The sequence below is a fragment of the Hippocampus zosterae genome, unplaced genomic scaffold (assembly GCF_025434085.1).
Source record: "Hippocampus zosterae strain Florida unplaced genomic scaffold, ASM2543408v3 HiC_scaffold_162, whole genome shotgun sequence".
Taxonomy (NCBI): Eukaryota; Metazoa; Chordata; class Actinopteri; order Syngnathiformes; family Syngnathidae; genus Hippocampus; species Hippocampus zosterae.
The window spans coordinates 15508-41483 of NW_026262793.1; the positions used below are offsets into that span (position 1 = coordinate 15508).

At 55.7% G+C, this 25976-nt stretch overlaps 2 protein-coding genes across 2 annotated transcripts; both read left to right on the top strand.

Annotated features, from left to right (window-relative positions):
* Window positions 1-4798: 4798 nt before the first annotated feature.
* On the top strand, window positions 4799-6008 carry LOC127594479 (dual specificity protein phosphatase CDC14A-like). Its single transcript, XM_052056341.1, is given in 2 exon segments — window positions 4799-5395; window positions 5397-6008. Coding segments are annotated over 2 exon segments (1209 nt in total).
* A 15913-nt stretch (window positions 6009-21921) lies between these two features.
* On the top strand, window positions 21922-23121 carry LOC127594480 (type-1 histone deacetylase 1-like). The gene is given in 1 exon segment (XM_052056342.1): window positions 21922-23121. A coding segment is annotated over 1 exon segment (1200 nt).
* The last annotated feature ends 2855 nt before the right edge of the window (window positions 23122-25976 follow it).

The window sequence follows — 25976 nt, forward strand, 5'->3', positions numbered from 1 at the left end:
AAGCTTGCCTCGCTTAAGTACCAGAACAATTGGGAGTTTGTGACCTGGTTGAAAAAGACTATTGAATCGATGGGGCCTAGACTGCAGTCCACGCCCGGCAGGCTCATTTGCCACACGCCTACTCGGATAGGTGCCTTGACCCCGCGAACCGCAGCCGGCAAAAATTCGGTTAACAACGACTTTTTCCAAAGCAACTACCGGCTGATGATCGAGAGGATAAAATAAATCCTAAGGCGATAAGAACCCGCCTAGAAAAAAGTAAGCTCTCTCAAGCTAATCCTCAACCTCAAACAAGAAGAAAGCCAGAACTCCGAGCCCAACCTCATGGACGGGCTGAAAACAGATTGATTGTCATGCCGATCAAAACAATGCATTTTCATATCAGGTTGGTGGGGGTTGGCTGCCACGGCATGATAAATTATCAAAATAAATTTATGGAAGAGGCTGGAAGCCAGTCGTCTAGCCAGCCTTCTGAAGGGGAAAGCAGTTCTGAGACTATTATTATTAATCGCCAGTTGAGGGCCGTCTGCCATGTCATTCCGGATCGGGTGCTAATATACTATCCTACCGAGGATTAGTAATCGTAATAGGTCAACATCTGATCTTTTAACCCCCATCCTTTCACTGAATTTGATCTTCTTAGTGTCTTGGCCAAATGTTGACAGATTGCACCCAGTCATGGCAGAATTCTTTTTTTCTTTTAAAAATTAAAAAAAATATGCTTGTGGCATAACAGTGGGTGGATGAAAGGGTAGATAGTCAACCCTTGCACAGTTATCATTGTCAAGGCTAAAAAAATTATTAAAACTAGAAATATTCGATGCTCATATAAGCCCTCAAAACCATTAAATTTCAATATTCGATAGCCAAAGAACTACATTCCTTGGCTGTTATTTGCACAGCCCCAGCAAAACCATAATTTCTAATAATTAGCGAACATTCCCATGATACAGCGAAGATTTCAGGATCTTACCAAATTTAACAGTAAGTTTATGGGAAAATCAATTAGTGTAATAATTAATGATGACTGCCCTCTTTTTGGGGCTTTCGAGGGTCTTCTGCGCTTGCTCGCGAGTGGTCCTGCTGTAACTCACAGGCACGATGAAAAAGTCTTATGGCTGGCTGACGACGCTCGAGTAGTTGTGGAATTCGAGTTCGGCGTACAATGTGAAATTGACTGGAACTTCAATCTTCAAAGGAAAGCGGTCCAGCAGCTGAGAGAGATCCAGGCCTGGCTGATGAAAGAATTCGTCCACTTGCTTGAAGATCTGGTTGCCGTTAGAAAAGACACGGACGATCTAGAGGACGTCTTGCAGGGCGAGTGGGATATCGGGGGTGATCCAGAAATTGAGCTATAGTGTTTTTTCGTCTTAGGTGGTCGACTCCAGCTCGAAAGGACGGCGGTCGGGCGAAAAGAACGTCTCGAAAGAAGAGACGGCCTTCAAATCATGCTTCTTCTTCAGCTCGTCATCATAGACAAACTCTCGAGTGAGATAGTCCACCTTGACCAGATGCTTAACCCCCCTAACACTCTGCCCCTCAAGCCTCAGCTCATCCAAATTCCCAAAGAAGCTACGGTATTCCTCAATGCCCACTTTCCTGACCAAACTGTCGATCTTGAGGCTCTTCCCATGAAGGATATCGCTGATGATGAGCTTGGTCTAGGCGGGGGTCAGCTATTCGTGTAGGTTGTAGAAGAGCTCTTTGTCGTGGTTGACGACGATGACGGTTTATTTTAGGTTGGGCTGCTGGCCGAGTAGGAAGGTCATGCGTCTTCGTTTGCAGGAGAGGGATTTGTAGCCGACGAGGGTGAAGTCGATGCGCATGCGGTCGCCTTGCTTGTAGATGGTCATGACGTCGTTAGGGGCGAGCAGGCCGATGAAGGGCATGAAGGAACTGATCCGCCAGCGTAGTTCTAGCTGGAAATCCGGCAGCCGTCCCAAAAGCCGCTGCACTTCGCGCACTCCGAGTGCCAGAACAGTGCGTTTCCTCTGGTAGAGCTAGCTGAAGAGGTTGACTGTCATGAATATATTCTTGGTAGAGATGACCTCTTTAAAGAAGCTCCAGCCTAGCTGGTTGAACCTGCGGATGTCTACCGCAGGCTGCCTGATAACCCACTTGAAGAAGGGCTTGTACTAGTCATCGCGTTAGACAAGTCTGATCAAAATTTCCAGGAATTGGTCGCCTTTGAAGCTGAAGCTGTTTATGACCTGTATCACCTCGTCATGCTTCATAAGGGTTTCTAGCTATTCAAATCGTTTTGCGAAGAGTGCCTTGACGAGCGTCTTGAAGTGCGTTCGGGGCATGTCTACACTCAGGCGGGATTCTGGGATTGATGAGGGAGTGACTGCCCCGTATTTGGGGTTGATCGCGCGGTCTGAAATAACCATCTTCTTCTTGGGCCTCTAAGGAAAAGCCTCGTAGGCGGGAGCGTCGCCGGGATCGAGCTTGTAGAAACGGCGAGGACTGACGAAATAAAGGCGATGGCGGTTGGCCCGCATAAGACCCTGGGCATCATAACTGCCCGACAGCAGGTTCAAGGCAGGCAGCCTACCAGCCGGCATTTCCGAAGGCAACCCCTCTTCGATAGACCCCGCCTTGATAAGATTGTGCAGGGATACCTCTTTTTTCATGTATAAACACTATCATACATTGCCCTTTAATTCAGTTAATTCCTAGAAATCCTATGTCCTGCGACCAGAGTAAGCCACTAGCTTGGACCCGAGCAGTCCGATGGCTGTTTCGAGGATGGCCTACCAGAGGAGGAGGTGGTCGTTGCATAGCAGCATTAGGAGGGCGTGCTGCAGGATTATCAGGTTTAGTAGGGTTTGGAGGGAGCGAGTGTTGAGGTTGAGTTCGGGTGGGAGCAAGGCTAGGGCGAGCCATCGGTTGGCCGAGGCGAGGAGGGTCGGCAGGAGATATGGAAGATGATAGGCCTGGGCATGATAGAAATGCCCCAGCGTCAAGGGCAGATGCGGCGGAAAAATCCGGCTGATGAACAGACTGCCAATCCCAAAGAACAGATAGTAACAGGTCGTAAGCAGCACCCAATAGGCAGCCCAATCAGAAAACTACTAAATCTGCATTCACAATGTAAAATGAGTAATAATCCCTGCGCAGGAGGCTGGACCAGGTCGGCCCTGAAGGCTGCCTCTCGCAGTCTGAAAGCACTATCAAGACTGAGATCAAGTCGTATGCCACTTCGGAGGAGTTCAGGCCTGTCAAGGAGGAGGGAAAGCGTAGGGTTGTGATGGGTCGGAAGATTAGGTGGGTGAAAGGCCGGCCGTTGGGTCATGGTAGCGAGGGTAGTGTCTTTCGGGCGATGGAGGTTGAAACTGGACGTATCCTGGCTATCAAGCAGATCGACCTGGAGATGGAAAGCAGCCGGGATAGCGCTTGGGACTAGCGACAGCAGGAGCTCACTAGACTGACTGATCTCAGCCATCCCAACGTAGTCAAGTACTTGAATCACGAGCTTCTGGACAACAGCTTGCTGGTCTACATGGAAGGCGCATGCTCTGGTAACCTGGATGAACTAATGAAGAGATTCGGCCCGCTAGAATAGTCAGTGATCCGGAAATACGCATGGCAGCTGGCAGACGCACTGGACTATCTGCACAATAACAAAATTATCCATAAAGATATCAAATGCTCGAACATCCTGATCACGCGAGAAGGACAGCCTCGCCTGACGGATTTCGGGTGTGCTAAGCAACTCGATGAAAGCAAGTCTTTTACTGAAAAGGGGACAAACTATCTGAAAGGCAGTGTTCTCTGGATGAGCCCGGAAGTGCTTCACGAAACTGCTTATGGACGGAAATCTGACATCTGGAGTCTCGGCTGTGCCATCCTCGAGATGGCGACCGCCCAGAAGCCGTGGGCTCAATTCCACTTTGACAGTGAAATCGCGGCCATCTGGAAACTCTCCCAAATCGAGGACACTCCATAGATCCCTTCACATCTGTCCGAAGATCTACAGGAGCTGCTCAGAAGCTGTTTCAAGCGAAGGCCTGAGCTACGGCCCAGTGCTCGAGCACTCCTCAAGGCAAAGTTTTTCACTTGATTTGCATCAGTTTTTCAGAGCCCGCACGGCCGCGGCGATAGCCTCGAATTGCTCCTGTGGTGGACCCCTCTGCTCAGGCAGCCCGAGTGCCTTGCCCAGGTACTGGAAATAACCAGCGAAGAGTGCGGCCTGGCCGCTCTGTATTTTGGAGTGCTACTGGGTTATGCTTCTGCTATGGAGCCTGCTATTTTAGAGCTGCTGCTCGACTAATTAAACTTTCTTCATTTCGAAAGCAAGCCGGTCCAGCAGCATTCGCAGGTCTGAAAGTTCTTGCTGCCGGGCCTTTCTAAAAGCCGCTGCCAGTTAGCAAGCAGGGGTCTGTCCAGCGATCAGTTCGAAGGACTGATCCATCGATCGCAGGTAGTCCTTGATCAGAATGATCGTCCGATCAGGTCCTTTGACCTCACCAGGCTATTCCTCCCGGATCGATACCTGGGAATGGTCCAGCAGGGGCTCGATGATGGAGGGCCCCTCGTCCGCTCGTTTCGAGATTGAGGAGAGGCTGATGTTACTGAAGTCTTTGTTCTCTTTATTTTTGGAGATGCCCTCGTCTTCGAACAGCCTGCGGGAGAGGGAGGAGCAGGGCGTGGCCCGCGAGGCCCGCACCCTGCGCAGGTCGGAGAGCAGGAGGTCGATCTGCAGGTCGTTGGCGGCCAGGAGTTTGGCGGTGGCAGTGCGGGGCTAACGGCAGGGCATTATAAAGTAACTGGCAGGGGCGGGCGAATTGATTTAATTATGCTTGAGCGGAGCAAGTGCGCTGAGATCGTGAAGGACCGGTTCTACTGGGTGTCCGACGCGAGTCACCCCCGCAACGTCAAGAACAGTTTCTACTTCAACATCGACTCCGAACTGGTCTACGAGCCCTTCTTCGCAGACTTCGGGCCGTTGAACCTCGCCAAAATATATAAGTATGTCACCGAGCTGCACAAGGTGCTCAGCCGCGAGGACTACAAGTCCAGTATCATCTACCACTGCACTTCCCTTAACGCCGCCAAGCGGGCCAATGCTGCTCTCCTGTGCTGCGCCTATCAGGTCATCTACCTGGGCCGCCGTTCTGACGAGGCCCTTGCTCGCTTCCGGAATATCGAGCCGGCCTTCGTCCCCTTCCGTGATGCCCTCCAGGGCCCCTGCTCGTACGAATGCACGATCTAGCACTGCCTTAAGGGCCTTGAGTGCGCCATGCGCCTGGGATGGTTTTCTATAGCCAGCTTCAACTTGCAGGAATACGAGTTCTATGAGCGAGTCGAGAACGGAGACCTGAACTGGATCATCCCCCGGAAGTTCATCGCATTCAGCTCGCCTGCGGACCGTGAAAAAGACTCCGAAGGAGTACCGACCTTACCAGAACCGGCTTTTCACACCACGAGACTACATCCCCATCTTCAAGAAGCTCGGGGCGGGGACCATCATCAGACTGAACACCAAGACCTACAACGCCAAAGACTTCAAAGACGCAGGGATCGCCCACCACGACCTGTTCTTCCAGGATGGCACGACCCCCTCCTTCGATATTGTCACCCAGTTCCTTAAGATCTGTGAGGCGGAGCCAGGCGCGGTCGCGGTGCACTGCAAGGCGGGGTTGGGCAGGACTGGCACTCTGATCGGTTGCTACGCTATGAAGCACTATCGGTTCGACCCTGCCCTCCTCATCGGCTGGATCCGCCTCTGCAGGCCCGGCTCCATCCTCGGCCCGCAACAGCACTACCTCAGCGAGATGAGCAAGCGCATGTACGAGCTCGGCACAGACTCGCCAATCTACAAGGGACTGCGGGACAAAGGCATGGAGAAGGAGCTTGCTGAGCTGACCTCGCAAATGGCGGGACTCGGCATTTCCAAGCGAGAGGCGCTTGACCACGACAGGAAGATCGAGCGGGAGGGCGATAAAGGACAGGGCTCACGGCTGGTCGGCTCTAAGCTCAGGAACCAGAAGAAAGATGAGCCTTGACTCTTCAATAATATATGCGTCTTTCATCCGCGTTTTTCAGTCGATGGTTCGCCCGGCATTCCACTGACCCTTTCGTAAAGCAGGCCGTCGCGGCAGGCTACCGTTGCCGATCAGCCTTCAAACTGATTGAAATCGATGATAAGTTTCGCCTTCTGAAACAGGGTTCGAAGGTGCTTGATCTGGGCTGCGCCCCTGGAAGCTGGTTGCAGGTAGCCGCTCAAAGAACTGGTTGCTCCCACGACAGACCGCTGGTCCACGGTATCGACTTGCTAAAGGTCGAGCCTGTCAAAGGCTGCCATATAATCCAGGGGGACATGACCACCCACAACTTCGAACATCACTACGACTTGATCCTCTGCGACGCTGCCCCGGGGCTTGAATAAGACCGGGTGGAAAACCACCAAGCCATTCTATAAATTAACCGGCAGGCCATCCTAATCGCGCTGGAGCACCTGCCTGCCAAAGGCGTTCTAGTGTTCAAGTGCTATGACGGCCCTTTCGTCAAAAACCTGCAGGCCGTCCTCAACGCCATTTTCGAATCCTCCTGTAATTTCAAGCCCCGCAGCTCGAGACCCGCCTCGCCCTAGTTCTACGTGATCGCAAAAGGGCCACAGCCCACCTCAGCAGCCACCCAGCTAAGATCACGGCCGATCCCTCAGCTCACCCGACGATGACGTGATTTAACATGTGGCTGGACATCGCGGTGGATGTGACAGGCTGGATTTACTTCGCGGCCTGGTCGATCTCGTTCTACGGGCAGCTGTATCTCAACTGGCGGCTCAAGAATGTGGAGGGCATGAACCTTGACTTCTTGATATTGAACTTCACGGGGTTCTCGTTTCTGTCCATCTACTCGACCTTCGGCTTTTTCGGGGGTGAGGAGGAGATCACGGGCGAGGTGCTGCTGAACGATCTGATGTTTGCCTACCATGCCTGGGTCATCACGTTCCTGACCTGCCTGCAGGCGGCAGTGTACCCGGTGCTGTCCTGACCAGCGAGGCAAGAACCGAGTCAGCTCACCCTGCCTGCTGTTCTTCGGCAGCATGTGGCTGGCCGTGGCAGTGCTGGTCCCACTGTAGTACCTAAGCCAGGCGATATCGCCACCCCCCCTCTGGGACGCGATAGCAGTGATGGGCTACCTCAAGGTACTGATCACAGCAGTGAAGTACATGCCCCAGGCCTACTGGAATTTCAAGAGGCAGTCGACTGCCGGCTGGAGCATTTTCAACATCCTGATGGATTTCACGGGGGGGTTTTTTTCTTTGCTGCAGCTGGGGCTCAGTCAGCTGGCCGGGTCCGGGGCCGTCAATCTGGTCAAGATCATGCTAGGGCTGCTGGCCATGTCCTTCGACGTGCTGTTCATGGTGCAGCATTATATCCTCTACCCCGCTACTACACGCTACTAGGAGGAGCGGCTTTCGAAGGGGCAGGAGGGGCTTAGTCGCTCTGTGGAGTCGTAGTCCTTGTGAGCTTCAATTAATGTAAGACGACTATTTCGAGCAGTTTCTGTTGCGACACTCGCCGGTCGTGGAATCCCCGAAGAGGCTGTCCGCTACGGGATATAGCCGCAGGGCACCTACTCGCCGTGGCGGCCTTTCCAAGCGGTCCAAGGGCAGCAGCATTCTCTAGCGCAGCAGCCACCTCCAACCCCAGCGACAATCCCATGACAAGACAAGCCGGAGCACCATCCGAAGACTAACCCGATAAAAGTAGAAGCAGAACCAAAAAGCACTAGCAAAGATCGATCACGAAAACCAGCAGCTCAGGCGCAAGCTGGCCCAGGCAGCTGATCAAATCAAGCAGCTCAAGGCTGAGAAGGCCAAGCTTTTTAAACATCTCGACAGCAGAATCTGACTTCAATTTCAAAGTCTCAGACTTTTGAGGAGAGATTCGACCTTGGTGCGCTGCGATTCGAGCTATGAAAGCCACGGGGCTGAATCGATTCGGTGCCGGGTTGTTGAATTCTGCCTTTTTCCATGCTTCAACTCTTCATGCCTGCATTTTTCCTTCCAGTAGGCGACCTCTTCCTTCAAGGCTCGAATTTTGCTGTCCTTGTCAAGCCCCTCCTTCCTGGCGAGAGTCAGTTCCACTCGCAGCTGGCTGAGGGACAGGTGCTAGACCCGCAGACTATGCTGAGAAGGGATACGGCTGACCTTCTCCTGCCTCCGGATAGTCCCTTGGTTTTCCTTGAGGGTCTGGGATTGCGCCTGGACTGGCCGAGGCTGACTCAGTTTTTTGATTGGAGTGTCCTCAGGGGAGTGGATAGACTGCGTCTGCCGGGAGGTCAGGGAAAGAGGAAAGAGGGACTGCCTGGCCTGCATTTAAATAATGTACCAAGATTTCGGATGCCTCTTCCACAAAGGTCAAAAAGTCACACATTTCCACGAAGGCAACCTCCTCTGTCGGTACTGCATGATAGGCCTCAACACCTTCCTGAATGACACCAACAAGCCGCACACCGAGATCACCCTCCGGGAGATGTAGCGCGAGATGGAAAGCAGGATCAAAGCGTATCGAAGCAAGATAGACTCTGGCCTGCGAAGCAAGCAGAAGAAGTTTGAGGGGGCGGCTCTTGTGTACGATTCGGTCAGCAGGCTCCGTAGGGTCAGGGATACGCTCGTCCGTGAGATCAACATGAATTGTCAGGGCGCGATTGACAGCCTTCTGGCTCGCAACGCGGAGGGACAGCCCCGGTTCAAACAATACTACGAAGTCTACGAAGACAGCCGATACTTTTCAGATGAGCTCCTGAACGGCAAGGTTCTAACATCCGACATCCTCAAAGGAATCCGGTCAGTATTCAGCTTCGACGTGGAAGGAGTGCTGGCCGCAATCAACGACATCCCCGACCCCCTCCTACCCCACGTCTACCAAGGCCACATCGAAAAAGGCAATTAGCACAGTTTCACACTAGCCTACGAGAAGGTATAGATTGACCGGCAGACTACCTCAACGGTCTATAAGCTGATAGCCAACCCGCACGAGACCAAGGCTACGACACGGTTGTATATGGACCATGAGGATACAAGTCATTGCTTGGCATATACGGTGCCCGCCACGGGGGATGTTTTGGCATTCTATCCGGGGGAGGGCGAGCTGAGGCATTTTGAGGTTGGGGTTCCGGTGCCTTTGTTTGGCCGGACTTTTGTCAGCAGCAAGAACCAGGTGTTTTATTTTGGAGGGGAGGAAAGCGAGCGTGGCCCTAAAAGCAGGAAGATTTTTATGTCGGAACTCACGAGCCGCGGGGTCCTGCCGTCTTAGGTCGCAGGGCTGCGACTCGGCCGCAGCTCATTCGGCGCCTGCAAAGTCGGCAACAAAGTGTACCTAATGGGCGGCTACACAAAAAGCCTCGAGGTGACCACCCACTGCGAAAGCTTCGACATGCTGTAATTACAAGGGTCAGAGCTCGCCCACATGAACTTCCCGGCAGCAGGCTGCACTCTAGCCGCATTCGACAGCAAATGGATATTCAAAATCGGGGGGAAATTCGAGACCGGCATCACCCAGGCCATCGAAAGGTATGATATCGCGACTGACACATGGCAGGTTCTGAACCCGCTCATCACGGGTGGGCTGCCGGGCGAGGTCATGATGGTGTACGCTTGCAGTGCGCAGATCAGTCCGTTCGAGGTACTGGTGTTCGGGGGGTATGACGAGCGAGGGCAGGCGAGGGATCTGAGCTATACGCTGGCTGTGTAGCAGAGGGGAGAGAAGTGCGAATATGGGATCAGCAATTTCAGGGTAAAGCCGGTGCCGAGCCCGGAAGGATTTTGGGATAGCGAGGGGTTGGTCTATGGGAACTGCCTCTACAGCCTGCAGAATGTGGGGGAGGATCGTATCCGCAGGCCGCTGAAGTTTGACGGTCGGATCTGGACGGAGCTGCTGCCGAAATGTTGAGCTTGATTTAAAAGCCAACGGTGATGCCATTTTCTCATGAACTGCAGCCTTCCCTGCTGGAAGAACTGGTCAACTCGTCAGAGGTGGCCGGCCTGCCCGACTCCCTCCAGCTGACTCTCAAGGCCATCCTTGAAACCCTCCGCGCGCATGCTCGAGGGGTGGCTGCCGCCTGCGATGGCTTGTCTCAGCTATCGCAGGACCAGGTGCAGTCACTTAAGCAGGGGCAGGCAGCCCTTACAGAGCGGCTGCGTCGGCTTGAAGCGGAGTCCCAGCGAACCCTATGCGCACAAGATTTTGAGCACTTGACTGGTGAGTTTGTGACTCGTCACGAGCTGAAGGTGGCAGTCGCAGCTCTACGAAGGCCTGAACTCGAGTAGATGCGCACCTTGGCCGAAGCCCAGTAGGACGAGCGGATGGACAACTTCCAGAAGGAGGTGGCAAAGACCGTCGCTAACTGTGCCACCCTGGCCTAACTACAAGAAGTGTACACCATCCTCCAGGGGAAAGTCAACTTGTCAGACTTCGCGGCTGCCATGGACAGCAAACTCTCGAAGCAGGCAGTTACCACCATGCTGCTTAGGAAGGCTTGCAAGGCGGATGTAGAGGAGCAACTTGAAGGCTTGCGCTCAGCCCTCGACTAGCAAGCCCAACAGCTGTAACACAAAGTCGACTTGCACACGCTCGAGAAGGTCACCCAAATCCTCGAGGGCAAGGCTGACCGCTGCGACCTGGACTCGTAATCACAGACTTCCGAATACCAAGACTTATCGCAGAGATTAACAAAGGCGTAGTCAAGGCTATCAGCCGCCTAGGGAAGGCTGGAGCAGATACTAGAAAGCGAGCAGCTGATGCTGGCCAAGCAGAAGCTATCGCGGGATTAGCTGGAGTACGAGATTGGGCAGATCAGTAGGGTCTGCGAGCAGGGCTTGGAGAAGGTGCAGAAGGTGAATGAACAGCTTGAGGAGGAGTTTGACCGTTTGAAGCAGACTATCGAGGGCAGGGTGGTTGCCCGGAAGGAGTGGGCGGACTGGAAACATAAGATAGTTCAGCACCTGGACCACAAAGTCGGCAGGGATGATCTTGACCCGTTGCTGCAGCAGCTTGCAGGACAGACTGAAAAGCGAATTGCTTTGCTCGGCCAGAAGGTAGAGAAATGTGCGAGGAGGCAGGACGAGCAGGCCGCGCGCCTGCCCCACCCCAACGCAGAAAACCTCCTGCAGGCCAGGCTGAAGCCATCCGCCAACTGGGACGAGCTGAAGGAGCTCCTTGAAAGGGCGATTGAGGAGGCCGAGCAGAAGGTCAGCAAAAAGGCCTTGGCTCACGAGCTGAAAGGCATGCGGGACTCTCTGCGGGGACTGGAGGTAGAGGCGAGGGCCTGCCGTGATGAGTTGGGGGAAATGGTCGAGAGGAGGATCGAGGAGGTAGTGCAGTTATGCAGGCCTGAGGGTCAGGAGGAGTGGCAGGCGTTTATGGCCGAGCAGGCGACTATCAACGACAACCTGTGTGCGGAGTGTATTTTGGGGCGGTGGCAGTGGCGATCCGGGGAGCTGAAGGCAGGTGGGATCATCCCTTGGTAATCTCAAATTAGCAACCTGCTGCCCGACAATTTCCTATGGGAAAAGGATCGCTCTTCGATCCTGACCCTAACGCCAGGCTACTACGAGGTCGAGCTGGCGATCTTCAGTGCCCGTCGGAGCACGCTCGCCCTGCATGTCAATGGAGACTGTCTGGCACAGTCCACCGAAAAGGATGCAAAGGACAAGCGCAGAAAAGACCCGCGGAGTGCACACTGCCTACGGGAGTTCCTATTGCTACCTGCTAAATGCAGAGTCAGCGCCCTTTTCACAGGAGAAGCAGCGGGAGAAGGGTTCCTTGCGATTAAGCGGCTGTGACTGATGATACATCAAATGCTGTTTTTGCTGACTGCTCTTGGCAGTCCGGTCAGCCTCGAGCTGACCAAGCTTCTGCTCAAGGACTGGTCCTTCCACGACCCCACCTCAGACAAGTTCTACGAGGCCAGCATCCCCTCCAACACCCTCCTCGACCTCATGAACCACTCTCTCATCCCCGACTTCTACACCGACAGCAACCACCTAAACCTCACCCACCTCGAGCGCAACAACTACACCTACAACACTTCAGTGCTGCTGCCACCCATCCGCAAGGATTTCCGCAGGCTGCTGGTGTTCGAGGGCCTGGATACCTACTACAACCTGAGCATCAACGGGCAGGAATACCCGCCTCACAGGGCCAATATGTTCACCCGCCATGAGTTTGACGTCACGAACCTGACCTCGCCCCTTTCGATCGAGGTGAAGTTTATTGCGGCCAGGCCGATCGGTGAGCGTTTGAACGCTGAGGAGAGGGTTGACTTTGTCTATGGGCATACGAGGAAAGCGGCCTACCAGTATGGCTGGGACTGGGCGCCTTCTGCGGTTTCAATGGGCATATGGAAAAACGCATCCATCCAGGAATTCCGGGGCAGACTGCTCGACGTCCATTTCAATACCCTCAGCATCAGCAACCAAAGCGCCCTCATAAACGTCACCATAAAAAAGGAAGGATAAGGCGGCCGCATCAAGCTGCTCTTCCAGGACTAATAACAGAAGTTCAGCTTTGGGGGGCAGCAGGACCATCTATCGTTTGTGCTCGAGATTAGGGAGCCGAGGCTGTGGTGGGTGCATACCCATGGAGAACCGTTTCTTTATGAGTTTGGGGTGCAGTTGGTTGATGATAAGGAATGGGTGTTGGATAGGAGAACGGTCCGGCATGGGGTGAGAACGGTCAGGCTGGACCAGACGGACGGAGACTTCCGCTTCATCCTAAACGGCCATCGCATTTACGCGAAGGGGGCCAACTACTGCCCGCCAGACATGCTGATGCCCCGCCTCTACAACCCCAAGTTCACCCTCCCAACCCTCTCAACCCAGACCCACCACACCCTGCTGCGCACCATGACCCTCTCAAACTACAACATGATCCGGGTCTGGGGCGGCGGGCACTACTAAACAGACTAGTTCTACGAGCTGATGGATGAGAGGGGGATCATGATCTTTCATGATTTCATGTTCAGTGACAGTATGTACCCGGTCTACCCGGAGATGCTGGAGAATGTCAGGGAGGAGGTCAGCCAGGTGGTGGTGAGGCTGCGGGGGCATGCGAGTGTTGTGCACTGGTGTGGTAATAATGAGGTCTATGAGGGGATGAAAGCCTGGGGCTTTCAGAACCCGAACCGCAGGTACGAGAAGATATTCAATGAGCTGATACCGCAGACCTTGGCGGGCCTTGACAACCGCAGCTACACGCATACCTCGGGGCTGCCTGGCCCCTTTAATGTCAATAGCGGGGATATCCACTACTGGTGGGTCTGGGCTGCTGGCCAGGATTTCGAGGGGTACGAGAGGGACGTCGGCAAGTTTAACAGTGAGTTTGGCACGCAGGGGCTGCCGGCCTACTCCTTGTTTGAGAGGAGTATATCGAATGAGAGTGATCGGGCGTGGTCCTCGAAGGTGCTGTACAGCCATGAGAAACATGGCAATGGGAAGACCCTTATCCGATACACACAAGAAACTGAGTCTGACTCTGCTAAGGACCTGGTTAAGCCTGAATCCTTGAGACGGCTTATATACCTGTCACAGATCTCGCAGGCTTATGGAGTGGGTCTTGGCATCATGGCCCAGCGGCTGAAGCGCAACCATTCGTGGGGCACGCTTTACTGGCAGTTCAATGACGCCTGGCCCGCCATCTCATGGTCCAGCCTTGATTACTACGGCAATTGGAAGGCCCTCCAGTACAGAGCAAAAAGCCTCTACCAAGGTATCATGGTAGGTTTCACACCAACCCGCGGGTAGAAGCAGGTCCTAACCTCGATCAAGGTAAGGGTGGTTAATGACTATTTCCAGGAGGTGGCCGGTACTGCCTCTGTCTTTTTGGTGGACCTGGCTGGCAAGGAGCTGTACCAGGGTGTGAACAAGAGTCTGGTGGTGAAGGAAAACGAGGTGGCTGAAGTTGAGGAAATCAGTCTGGATAGTCGGCTGGTCGAGGGTCCCGATTTCGTGGCATTTGCATATTTCAGGGAGGAGAAAACTGGCAACGTGTACCGCAACACGATCTCAAACCGCAGATCGGCCTTGAATCTCAGCAAGCTGGCAGGGCGGCTGACCGTCCGCCTGGAAGGCGAGTCATTGCTGCTGAGCACGGACGGGTTGATCCTTCAGCTGAAGATAAGCCTGAAGGAAGGCGAGATCCTCCTGACCGACAACTTTATCGATCTGCGGGCTGACTAGCTCTACGAAGTGCGAGGGGTCGACGTGCCCCTCAGCACGGTCCGAGAGCGACTGGTTTTCGAGAGCTTCAAAGACGTGGTGCAAGGCGAGCAGCTGGCCGTGGCCTGGGCATGAGCCGGATTCAAGTAAACTTGTATCATGTAAGACCGGCCTGGTCAGAATTAAAATCATTGTTGATGTCGTAAAGATCGATCCCCAAACTTGACGAGCCAGGGGTGACGGCCGGCTTTGAGGAGTGGGCCCAGCATGCGGACAAGCCTGAGCACCAGGGCTCGCTGGAGGTGTTTGCAGGGGTGTTCGGGGAGGCCGCTTGCTATCGGCTGGGGGGCAACCCCGTCCATGATGCGGTGCTGCTGAAAGCCCTGCCGGCTGCGGTCAGTGAGATCACCGGCAGTCGGAACGTCCACAGCCTGGACTCCGAACGCCACTTCAAGTCGATCCTCCGGTCGAGCCTGGACTGCCTGACGCTTAACTTCGAGAAGGCCCTCGAAAGCCCTGGACTGGTAGGGGCACTAGGCCAGCTGCTGGCGCCCGACCGACCGCTTTTCCGGGAGACTGCCAAGACCGATTTCAACAGCAAGCCCTGGTAATACTTCCAGGCGACCGAGACCGATTTCATCCGCGGGCTGAAGGAAGGCGACCTCGTGGACGCGGTCAAGTTCGAGCACGGACTGGGGGTGGCCGGCTGGGTCAAGAGCCGCGTGGTGTAGATCAACTCACAGTATTTCCATCTGCACTCGCTCGGTGACAAGTTCGAGAGCAACTACACCCTGCGCAGGCCGACTGCCGAGATCGAGCCTTACAACACTCGCACCCAGGGCGACGAATGGCGCTTTTCGCTTAAAGAGGGGGAGGTGATCGACTGCTACGATTCCTTCCTCTGCTGGTACAATTCGACCGTGGTCTCAGCAGAGCGGAGGGAGTGCCCAGGCTCGGGCCCGGAGCCTGAGTTCCAGGTCGAGTACAAGATCGGCTTCCGGGTTTATGTCGACACTGAGACCAAAGGCGGTATCCGCAAGCATGAGGGGTGGAGCAGTAACTACGATGAGACTGTGATGGCAGGGTCGACTCGCCTTCGCCCTCGTGGGGCACTGGCCAAGCATATGGAGCACCAGCCCAAGCAGACCACCGACTACCTCGAGGACCATAACGACTTGGTCTTCGATGAGTACCAAGGCCTGAAGCTGGCGATCATCCCCCGCAAGAAGATGAACAGCCCCCTGCTGATCGAGCTGGCACGCAGGGCCTATGACCTGGGGCTACTGGAACTGATTGTCCGCAAGCTTGAGGAGCCTGCCAACTTGCACTTCGATACCTTTGTGGCACTCGCCTCGACGGTCGGCAATTTCTCGCCTTTGCTGCATCGGCGGCTGGCGCTGGCTGTTGGTGGGCGGGTGTAGGCGGCAGTTGAGCGTTTCCTGCTTGACAACCTGGACTCGCACATAAAGCACTGTTCCACCGAAAAGCTGGCAGGCCTGTTCCGAGGCCTGGGCACGCTGCTCAAGAGGTACCGCGGGGAAAAAGAGATCCGAGAATACAAGCACCGTATAAAATTCGAGATTGCGATCCGAGGCTTCGGCTCGGAACTGCTGACGCGACGCATCCAGTCGCTCAACGAACTAAAAGAGATCCTTTCGCAGGTGACGAGGGCGCAGGCCCTAGAGGACCTCGGGTCGAAGCTGACCGAGGCGTGCGTATTCCAGAAGATATTCGGGCCGGGCACGCATTCCGAACTGATAAAGCGGTCAAACGAATTCCTGAAGTTCATGATGACAGAGAACCTCCTGCACACGGCAGAGATGGAGCTGCTCTGGCAGTGCTGCTCGACCGACCTGTAGACCAAAAAGCTGATCTACAAGATCCTGCTGGACCTGAGCTTCAACATCAAGCGCGAGCAGTGCGAGTTCCTGCTGCAGAGGCTGTTCTAGAAAGGGCCTGCGGATATCGACCAGGACGATTTGGAGCTGCTGGCCGAGCTGATCGACTCGTCTATCTACTCCACCTACATCGAGGGGTATTTCGCACAGATCATCAGGTTCTACCTGGAGGCCCTGTCCTCCAGCACCATCCCCCCGGAGGTGCTCGAGGCGGTGTCCTTCAAGATGAGCGACTTCATCAACCGCATGAACAACCAGTCCGAACGCTCTCAGATCGTCCGGCGATGCTTCGAGAACCTCGCCTCAGGCACCAACAGCCTGCTGACCCTCAAAGTGCTGAAAAGGATCATAAAGTCCGACCTGCAGCCCGAGGCCGTGGCGGGCATGCAGGTCTGCTACGACAAGCTGCTCGAGCTGCGGGGCCGGGCGCCTTCCCAATTCCAGGCAGAGTTCGGAGAGCGACTAAATTTCATCTACTTCCTGTTCGAAGAGTGTAAGGACTACCTGGATGAGTGCTTCGGGATGCTGTCCCGGCTGGTCGACCAGTTCCTGGGCAGCACTGAGCCCAAGGAGCAGGCTGTCTTCTTCGCGTGGTTCTGCAAGGTGCTCAGGGATCTTAACCAAGCCAAGACTAGCCCTGAGTATGTGGAGTCTTTGTTCGTGCGAATGCAGGCCCTGCCCCTCGCCTCGTTCAACGAGGAGGCTTTTAGCTGCTTCAGAAGGCTGTTTTTGTTGGTCAATGATGTCAGGGGCAAGCTGGTCCTGCCCGAGGTGAGCCTGCTGGTGCCGCCTGGTGAGCTGGATAGTTATGACAGGGTTGAGCAGCTGATCAAGGAGCATCCTGACGGCAAGGTGGCTGGGCTGGCTATGGATTTGTACTTTGAGTTGCGGGCGCGGCTGGAAGGCGCGGAGGTACTAGATGACATCCTGAACCAGCTGGGCCAAGCGGCCCTCGGCGGGCAACACCTAGCCGCAGCCAGACTGATCGCCATGGTCAACTAACTAATCGACGAGTCCTAAAAAGACGGCAACCACAAAGTGGACTCCCTCCTATCGCTAGCAAAGGCCGAGCAGTTCGTGCTGAACGTGTTCTGCGAGGAGTACTACTCGACCTACAACAAGAAGTACGAGATCACAGTGAGCTCGAATATGACCCTCTACCAGCTCAAGGAAAAGATCGCGGCGGTGTCGTCCTTCACGTTTAAGGAGATCAAGCCTTGCTTCAAGCGCGAGCTGACTGATCGGTTCCATTGCTGGACCCTCCGGGAGCTGGGAGTGGGGCCGGGCGACTCCATGCACGTCGCCAAGCGAGGCTACGAGTACACCGCCCGCTAGCCCCTGATCCTCGACAGCCGCTAGCCCAACCCCAAAGCCATCCGGATCTTCGAGGCGATCTTCAACAAATACTCGACGGACGGACTCATGAGCAAACAGCACTTCCGGGACTACGCGTGCGCATGCATCGGGTTCAGCTCGTACCACGATGACCGCATCAACAACATCTACCGGGAGTACGACAGCAACCAAGACGGCCATCTCGAGAAGAAGTAGTTTTTGGACTTTTATGTGAAGGCCTCGCATGAGAAGGCGGCCACCGTGTGGGACAATCTTAGGAATTTGGGGGTGTCCAGTGACCTTACTTTTCCGGAGGAGGCGGTCCTGCCCTGTGGGTTCACGCAGCTGCCCAGGGAATCGCTGGCTGCCAATGAAACTCTGTTCAACCAGCTGTTCTTGCTGCTTGACAAGCCTGAAGCTGCGGGGGAGGCTTGGAGACTGCTGCAGAGGCTGCCGCCCTCAGCTCCTCTCATGCGGCAGGTCGAAAGCCCTTCGATATTCCAGTGCGACGCCTTGGCACCAGTTTTCGACCTGGCGGCGCCTTACAAGCTCGAGTACACACTGCTGTTGGTGTAGGTGAAACTAGCCGACGACGCCTATATCACGGAGTTCCTGGCGGAGGGCGGGTTCCGACAGCTTTTGCTGGTGTTAGCAGGAGTGAGGCTTGCCGGGGAAGGCTGCCATAGGGGGTTGAGACTGTCGCTGCTCAAGATGGTGCGAGACCTGTTCCTGGCATGCTGCTCAAGCCCCAAGATCGCACGAGGACAGTCCCTGCTACGCGGGGACTTCTCGGTCGACGAGATCATCAGCTTCGTGGAAGAAGGCGAGTCCATCCGCGAGCGTATCTCCCAGCACGAGACCCACCGCGAGGGCGAGGAGTCCAAGGAAGTCAAGCGCTATATCGCACAGTTCCGGAAATACGCAGATTTCAGGTTCGACAAGGTGGTCCTCCGGGATGATCTGTGTGGCGGGGTCCTGGCGGCAGCCAGCGAGGCAGGGCTTTTGCCGCGCTTGCTGGAGGCGCTGGCCGCGCCGCTGGAGGAGGATATAGCGAAGCAGTGCTGTTGGTTGGTCAACGGCTTCTTCCTACTAGACGAAGCCCTGCTCTAGCGGCAGCTGCCGCAAGTGATGGCCGTGCTGCAAGGCCCCCATGAGGACTACTTCTGCCTGATCCTGCTGATCGCCTCCATGCTCAACGAATGCCCAAGCGGAAAGCTGACCGCCGCCCTCGTAGAGATGCTCGTCCCAAAGCCCAGCTCGATGCGGTTTTACTCGCTGCTGTCGACAGTCATCCGCAAAAGCGAGGAGAAGCCAGACATCAGCAGACTGCTGCTCGGCTATTTGTAGCAGGAGACTGACTAGAACCTGATTTACGGCATGCTCCGGGTGCTGAAGGAACTGCGGGGCATCCAAGGGGCGAGGCGGATGTGGCAGCAGTGCCTGTTCGGCTAGCACAGCATCTGCCGCAGCAATGAGGCCCGGAAGCTGGCTTACGACCTGGTGCTGAACATCTGCCGGCAGTTCCCGGAAGAGGCTGAAGAACTCTACCGTGAGGAGGTGCTGCCGGGCAGTGAGCGCATCCCGGCCTTGCCGGACAGACTGCACGCCTCGTGGAATCACCCACGCTCGCCCTACGGCTTCGCAGGAATCCATAACCCTCGGGCGATCTGCTACATGATCTCAATGCTGCAGCAGTTCTTCATGGTGCCGCCCTTCCGGCACGGCATCCTGGCCGCACAGGACGGGCTGCCTGACACCCAGTCTGAGCACCGCGGGGTCTGCTTCGATGACAACGTGCTGCATCAGCTGCAGCTGATTTACACCAGGCTGCTGGGCACCACCCGCAAAGACGTGCACATCACTGACTTCTGTCTGAGCTTCAAGGACTGGGACGGCCAGCCCGTCGACGTGACCGTGCAGCAGGACGCCTACGAATTCCTGAACCGCATCCTGGACACGCTGTAGCGCTGCCTGAAGCCGACCCCCTACGAGCACCTGCTGGACTCGGTGTTCGGCGGCAGGATCTGCAACATCACGGTGTGCGAGGACTGCGGGTTCACCAGGCGCAACTACGAGAACATCCTGAACCTGTCGGTGGAGGTGCGCGGGCGCAAGAACCTGTACGACAGTCTGGCCAAGCTGACCAGCGAGTAGCGCATCTCCGATTTCCAGTGCGACGAGTGCAAGAAGAAAGTGACCATCCGGAAGCGCACCCTGCTGGAGGAGGGGCCGAACGTGCTGATCATCCACCTGCAGCGGATCGTCTTCAATTTCGATGTGCTGATCAACATGAAGATCAACAGCCGGCTGGAATTCCCGCTGGAGGTGGACCTCGCCCCGTACAGCACGCGGGAGGGCGAGCAGGACTTCGAGTACCGGCTGACCGGGATCGTCTGCCACAACGGCACGGCGGAGTACGGGCACTACTACAGCTTCATCGAGGTGCGGCCGGACTGCTGGCTGGAGTTCAACGACTCGACGATCCGGCAGTTCTCCAAGAACAGCATCGAGACGCACTGCTTCGGCGGGGTCATCGATGACGACGACTGGAAGAAGGAGGAGATCACGCATTCCGCCTACATGCTCTTCTACGAGAAGGCGCAGAAGAAGAGGCTCAGGATTGTCGAGGAGGTGCCTGCTGAGGGGCTCGCCGAGGAGGAGAAGGAGCTGCTGCTCAAGAAGTCGACATCCGGCAAGGAGCCAGAGCTGGTGCGCAGGGTCGTGGAAAGGGACTACCTTTCGCTCGAGCAGACGGTCAACCCTGCCTACGAGGCGCTGGTCGAGCAGGACAACAAGCGCTTCGAGCTTGAGAAGTATCTGCTCAGCGGGTCGTTCAACAGCTTTCTGGTCAGCTTCTTCGGGGACTGCTGGCAGCCCTCCGACGACCCCGCCCAGCAGAAGGAGGCCTTCCTGGTCCTGCTCCGGTACGTGTTCCGACTGTTCGTCAAGAGCCCTGACGCAGAGGACCTCGAGGTTATCAAGCTGGTCAGGTTGATCTCCGGGCTGCTTGAGCGGTGCCCGCAGCTGTGCGAGTGCAGCCGAGAGTTCATGGATTTCGGGAGTGCCAAGCTTGAGGAGTAGCCGATCGTGCAGATGCTGGTGGCCTCTACTGAGGAGCAGCTGCGCAGCTCTGCCTCGCTGCTGCTGTCGAAGACCATCCTGGCCAGTCTGCAGCAGGAGGGCGGGCCAGCGCTCGCCTTCCTGGAGGGCCTGCTGGAGCTGCTGCCAACCTTCGTGGCAAAGAACTGGACCAAGTTCAACGCGTTCTTCGGGTTCTGGCTGGGCCTCGTCCAAGAGAGCGAGCAGGTGCGAAGACTGTTCCTGGACCGGGGCATGCCAATCAAGCTGCTCGACTACTTCATGGAGAAGAAGTCGCCCCTCCGGATCTACTCCAGCAAAAAGCATAGTTTCGGTCAGGTGCTTATCAGAAAGCAAGTTCCAGAGCCCCAACTTCACGGCGCTGTTCAAGCTGGTCAGCTGGGCCCTGGCTTAGCACCCCGAGGCGGTCGACCCTGCCCAGCTGAGGGAGTTCGTGGAATGCCCTGATTTCGTTGAGAAACTGCTGCATGACCGCAGCGGCATGGCCTTGCTGCTGACCTTCACCCGCGACAACGCCATGTTCTCCGAGGTTCTCTGCCAGCAGATCCTCCGAGGCCTCGACCGCGCGGACAACCTCCAGGAGGTCTGCGACACCATGGGCGAAGTGCTGCGGATCAGTGACCGGCTGCAGCCACACCGGCTGCGGATGGTGCTCGGGTACTGGCAGGTCAGCTCGCTGAAATCGGACATGGGGCCGAAATGCATTTACGAGAGTGCGCTGGGCCTGGACTACAAGAGCTGCGTGCTGGACTACCTCACCAAGTTCAGGATGCATAACGAGTCGCGGTACATTATTGTCTCGAGGGCCTTTTTGGGGCTGATGACTGACCCTGTGGCCCGCGCGCATGTGGTGCAACAGCCTTCGCATACCCACCGAGGGGACTCGCCAGACCACGGGCCTAATTTCTTCTGCTTTTTCGATAAGGAACTGGACACCGTCCAGGACGAGATCATCAAGTACTCGGGCAGCGGCACCAAAAAGATGGAATCGTTCGAGCAGCTGAAGGCGTACTGGCTGACCGTCCGGGCCGACCTGCTGACCGACACGACCGTGGTGGCACCGGCGGGGGTGCCCCTGACCTTCGATGAGAAGGCGATGGAGGACCTGGCCGGCGGGTTCTTCTTGAAGCAGGAGGATCAGTACTGCGTGCTGATCTATAAGAACAAGTACAGCGAGTGCAGGGTGTCGGTCAAGATGCTCGAAGGTTCGGCAGAGGAGCTGGAACGTGAGGAGGGGACGGTCGTGGTGTTTTCTAAGATGTTGCGGTACACCAACTATTCGGCTTTGTACTCCTCGACGCAGCGGGTCAAGCTACTGGAGCACACGATCGACAAGGAGCGGGACTACCTCAGCTGCAAGACCAAGCTTCTCAGCATGCTCTGAAGATCGAAAAAATGCCCTTTTTTTGACAATTAATAATGAAACCAAGGGTGGGCTACATCTACTCGAAGGAGATGGCGGACAACAGCTACTTCCCCGCAGACCACCCCATGAAACCCCGCAGGTTCAAGATGGCCCACTCCCTGATCAACTCCTTCGGCATGTACCTCCGCATGGACGTCTACAAGTCCAAGGTGGCCTCGGCCGACGAGATGACCATGTTCCACTCCAAGGAGTATATCCGCTATCTCATGAACTATGTCAGTCCGGACGCCGAGGAGCTGGTTCGCACTTATGACGGGGAGAGGAAGACCAGGAGGACTCATGACCAGAGGTTTGGGGAGACTGATGACTGCCCTGTCTACATGGGGCTGTACAATTTCTGCCAGCAGGCCATCGGCGCCAGCCTGGACTGCGCGGACCTCATCATCACGGGCGAGGCGGACATCGCGATCAACTGGGCCGGCGGATTTCACCACGCCAAAAAAGGCGAGATGTCAGGTTTCTGCTATGTCAACGATGTGGTCATCTGCATCCTCGAGCTGCTGAAGTTCTTCCCGCGGGTGATGTATCTCGACGTGGACGTGCATCATGGCGATGGCGTGGAGGAGGCCTTCTATGCGACCAACCGCGTGGTGACCGTGTCGTTCCATGAGTACGGGGGTGGCTTTTTTCCGGGGTCAGGGTCGCTGGCGTCACGGGGGAGGGGCGCTGGCTAAAACTACGCGATAAACGTGCCTCTGAAGAGAGGCATGACCGACGAATCCTACTTCGAGCTGTTCCGCAAAGTGGTCGACGAGGTGATCGCACACTACCGGCCGGACGTGGTGGTGATGCAGTGCGGGGCCGACACCCTTTCGCGGGACAGGCTGGGGCATTTCAATCTCTCGGTGAAGGGACATAGCAGGTTGGTCTAGCACATGGCGTCGAAGCAGGTGCCGCTGATCCTCCTGGGGGGAGGCGGGTACACGATCGAGAATGTGGCGCGGTGCTGGGCGTATGAGACCAGCAGGGTGGTCGGGATGGAGTGTGAGGGGAAGATTCCGGCCTCCGATGAGTTTATCGATCAGTACGAGGAGGGGGCTAGCTTGCACTTTTCTGTGGAGCAGGAAGAAAACCACAACACGAGAGCCGACCTGGAAAATCTGCAGGCCGAGGTGCTGGAAGTAATCCGGTGCATCAACCGCCCCGCCGCAGAGGCCCGCAACCCAGCCGACCTGGGCATCGAAGGTCGCTAAGAAGCCGACATTCTAAGCAGACTGGCCCGCAAATCCTGACGCCATGATTAGCATCAGATATATGAAGATCTAGAACAATCTAAGAAAAAAAGATATGCAGCTTTGCTACAAGGTGTTTGGAAATGGTCGGGAAGCAGGATGGAGGTGGCTTGTGCATTGCTTCTGTGGGAGATTTAAACTTGGTGTGGAAACAAATGTTGATTTTAGTTATAAAATGTTGGAAATAACCGTCTTTTTGCATATTTTCGAGAGTATCCCAACCCCCCCAACCCCAGCCTCTCATACCCCATCCCCAGCCTCCACACCCCCTCCCAGCCCCCCCAACCACGAGCTGCAGCCCGACCCCCCACATAATTTTAAACCTGGACCAAACCCCATATAAAAAAATCAAAAAAACAATGAAATACAGGAGGATGTCACTCGAACAAAAGAACATCGTGCTGCACTGCCTGCTGCAGCGCAGGACCACGATTAAGAAGGCGGCCATCCTGTCCAAATGTAATTATAGTACGGTCAAGTCGTTCTATACGGCTTTTCGGCAGGGAAGGATCCGGATGCAGCCCGACTAGGACCTGTCGGAAAGCCGGTGCGTGTCTGACCCCATGGGCAAGGCCGTGGCCCGGGCAGTATAAATTTCCAGGCCTGACACGATCCAAGTGATCGGCTCGATCGAACTCAAACAACTGTTCGATAGTAGCAGAAGTGTCCGGGTGCAGGTAGGCAAGGCCAGGGAGGTTGACAGGATCGAGGTGTACAGCCACTGCCCCAAGTGTTGATGCCGATTAGTCGTTAATTATGAATTCGGAGGGGTCGTGCTGGTGCTACGGGTGCAGCCGGGTGGTCGTGGCAGATCCGAGGCTGGAATGCCCGTGGTGTCGGTGCCAGGCCTTGGAGCAGGCGGACGGCAGGCCCCCCTTCACGCCCTATGTGATTCCTTCCCGCCGTCCGATCTTCAGACTGTTCAGCTCGATCCTGGCGATCGGCAGCGAGATCGAAGAGATATTCTCGCGAATCCTGGAGATCTAGGAGGAGGGCACCAAGTCTGCTCTGGAGTATTTGGGCAGGCTGCCGGATAAGGAGGTGGGGGAGTGCGGGGTCTGTTTTGAGGAGGGGGTGGGGCTGGCCCTTGCCTGCGGGCATGAGTTTCACAGAGGGTGCTTGGAGCGCTGGCTGGACCAGCACAACACCTGCCCTTGCTGCAGACACGAGCTACCGACCGACTGACAGACTGACTAAAATAAGTGAAATAATGAATGCCTCTGATGACCCCACCAACAAAGAGGTCCAGCTTGCCAATGAGCTGCAGCTTGCGAGAGAGACGATAACTGGCCTTCTGGAGGATCGGGCCAGGCTGGAGGCCAGCCCCCCTGAGCTGGATATCCTAGAGGAGGTGAAAAAGCATCTCTCCTTAAAAGAGGTGCAGCAACTAGTCGACATCAAGCCTTCTAAAGAGCTTGTTTTCTAGCGGATATCCTAGCTCACATTCCAGGAGGGGCAATCCGCAGCCGGCATCTAGAGCAAAGAGCTGGACTCTGCGTTATTGACGATCACTCAGCTGCAATCCCATAACCACGAGCTTCAGAGTCAGCTCTAGGACTCTGAGAATGTTAGAAAGGGGGAGAGAAGCAGGCTGGTGGGGTTGGAAGAGGAGGTCACCTTGCTTTCTGACAGGCTTGGGAAGGCGGAGCAGTTGGCTGAGGAAAGGGCGGCGAAGGGGGAGGAAGATAGGCTGGCCTGGGAGCAGAGGATGGAGTCGGTTAGGAAGGAGGGGGAGGGCTGGCAGGCTGAAAGTGGCAGGCTTGAAATCACTCTTCGAGAGGCGCAGGCCAGCATGCTGAAATGGCAGAAGACCGCCCTTGAGTAGGAAGAGGAGCTGAACCGCATGAACAGCGAGTACCGATCCCTTCAATAAAATCTGCGGGAGGTGACAGACCGCTCCTCCACGCAGCTTGCAGCCCAGGCCGCCTAGATATCCCAACTAAAGCAGTCCCTCCAGTCCAAAGACTAGATCGCAACCTAACTCGAAAAATCCCTGGACCTCTACAAAACGAAATAAAAGGCACAGGCCGAACAGCTCCACCAGGCCAGCACCGAGATGTCCCTCAAAGCCAAAGAGGTCTCAGACCTCACCCTCTAAAACCAGAAGTTGTAGGAAATGGTGGGTGTCCTGCGCTCTGCGGAGGAGGACTATGCTGCGAGGGTGTTTTCTTTGGAGGAGAAGAATCTGGAGTTGGAGGGGAGGCTGGTCGAGGTGGCGGGGAAGGAGCAGGCGGCATTGGAGCAGACTAGGCTTGCGCAGGGGCAGATGGTCGTTCTGACCACGAAAGTGGCTCTTCTAAGCGAGGAGAAAGAAGAGGTCGGCTCGAAGTTGGTTGCCAAGCAGGCTCTTCTTCTTGATCTCTCCAAGAAAATAGACAGCCTCGAAGCGAAGTCGGGTGAACTCTCCAGCAAACTGACCCAGTCGAATCTCCAGTGCTCTTCTCTATCGCATTCCAATAGGGACCTCAAATCGCAGCTGCAAAAGATGGAAGGGTCGCTGCTGCAGCGCCAGGCTGCGGAGGCCGAACTATAGGCGTAGATCAAGAAGGTGCGAGCAAGCAACTAGCAGCTCGGCGTGCAACTCGCACAGGTGAAAATGGAGCTTGGAGAGGAAAAGAGCAGGAGGGCGGAATGGACCAAAGGATAGGTCTTAGGGGTAAGATTGAGAAGGGTATTTGAAAAGGGCTGTAGAGGAGGCTTCAATAAGATTGTTACCACCAGCCTGCTCTCAACAATGCAGCAAAAACTCACCCAGCAAGAGCAACTCCACAACCACCACCAAAACCATCTCAACTAGCAACTCGCAATGCTGTAGG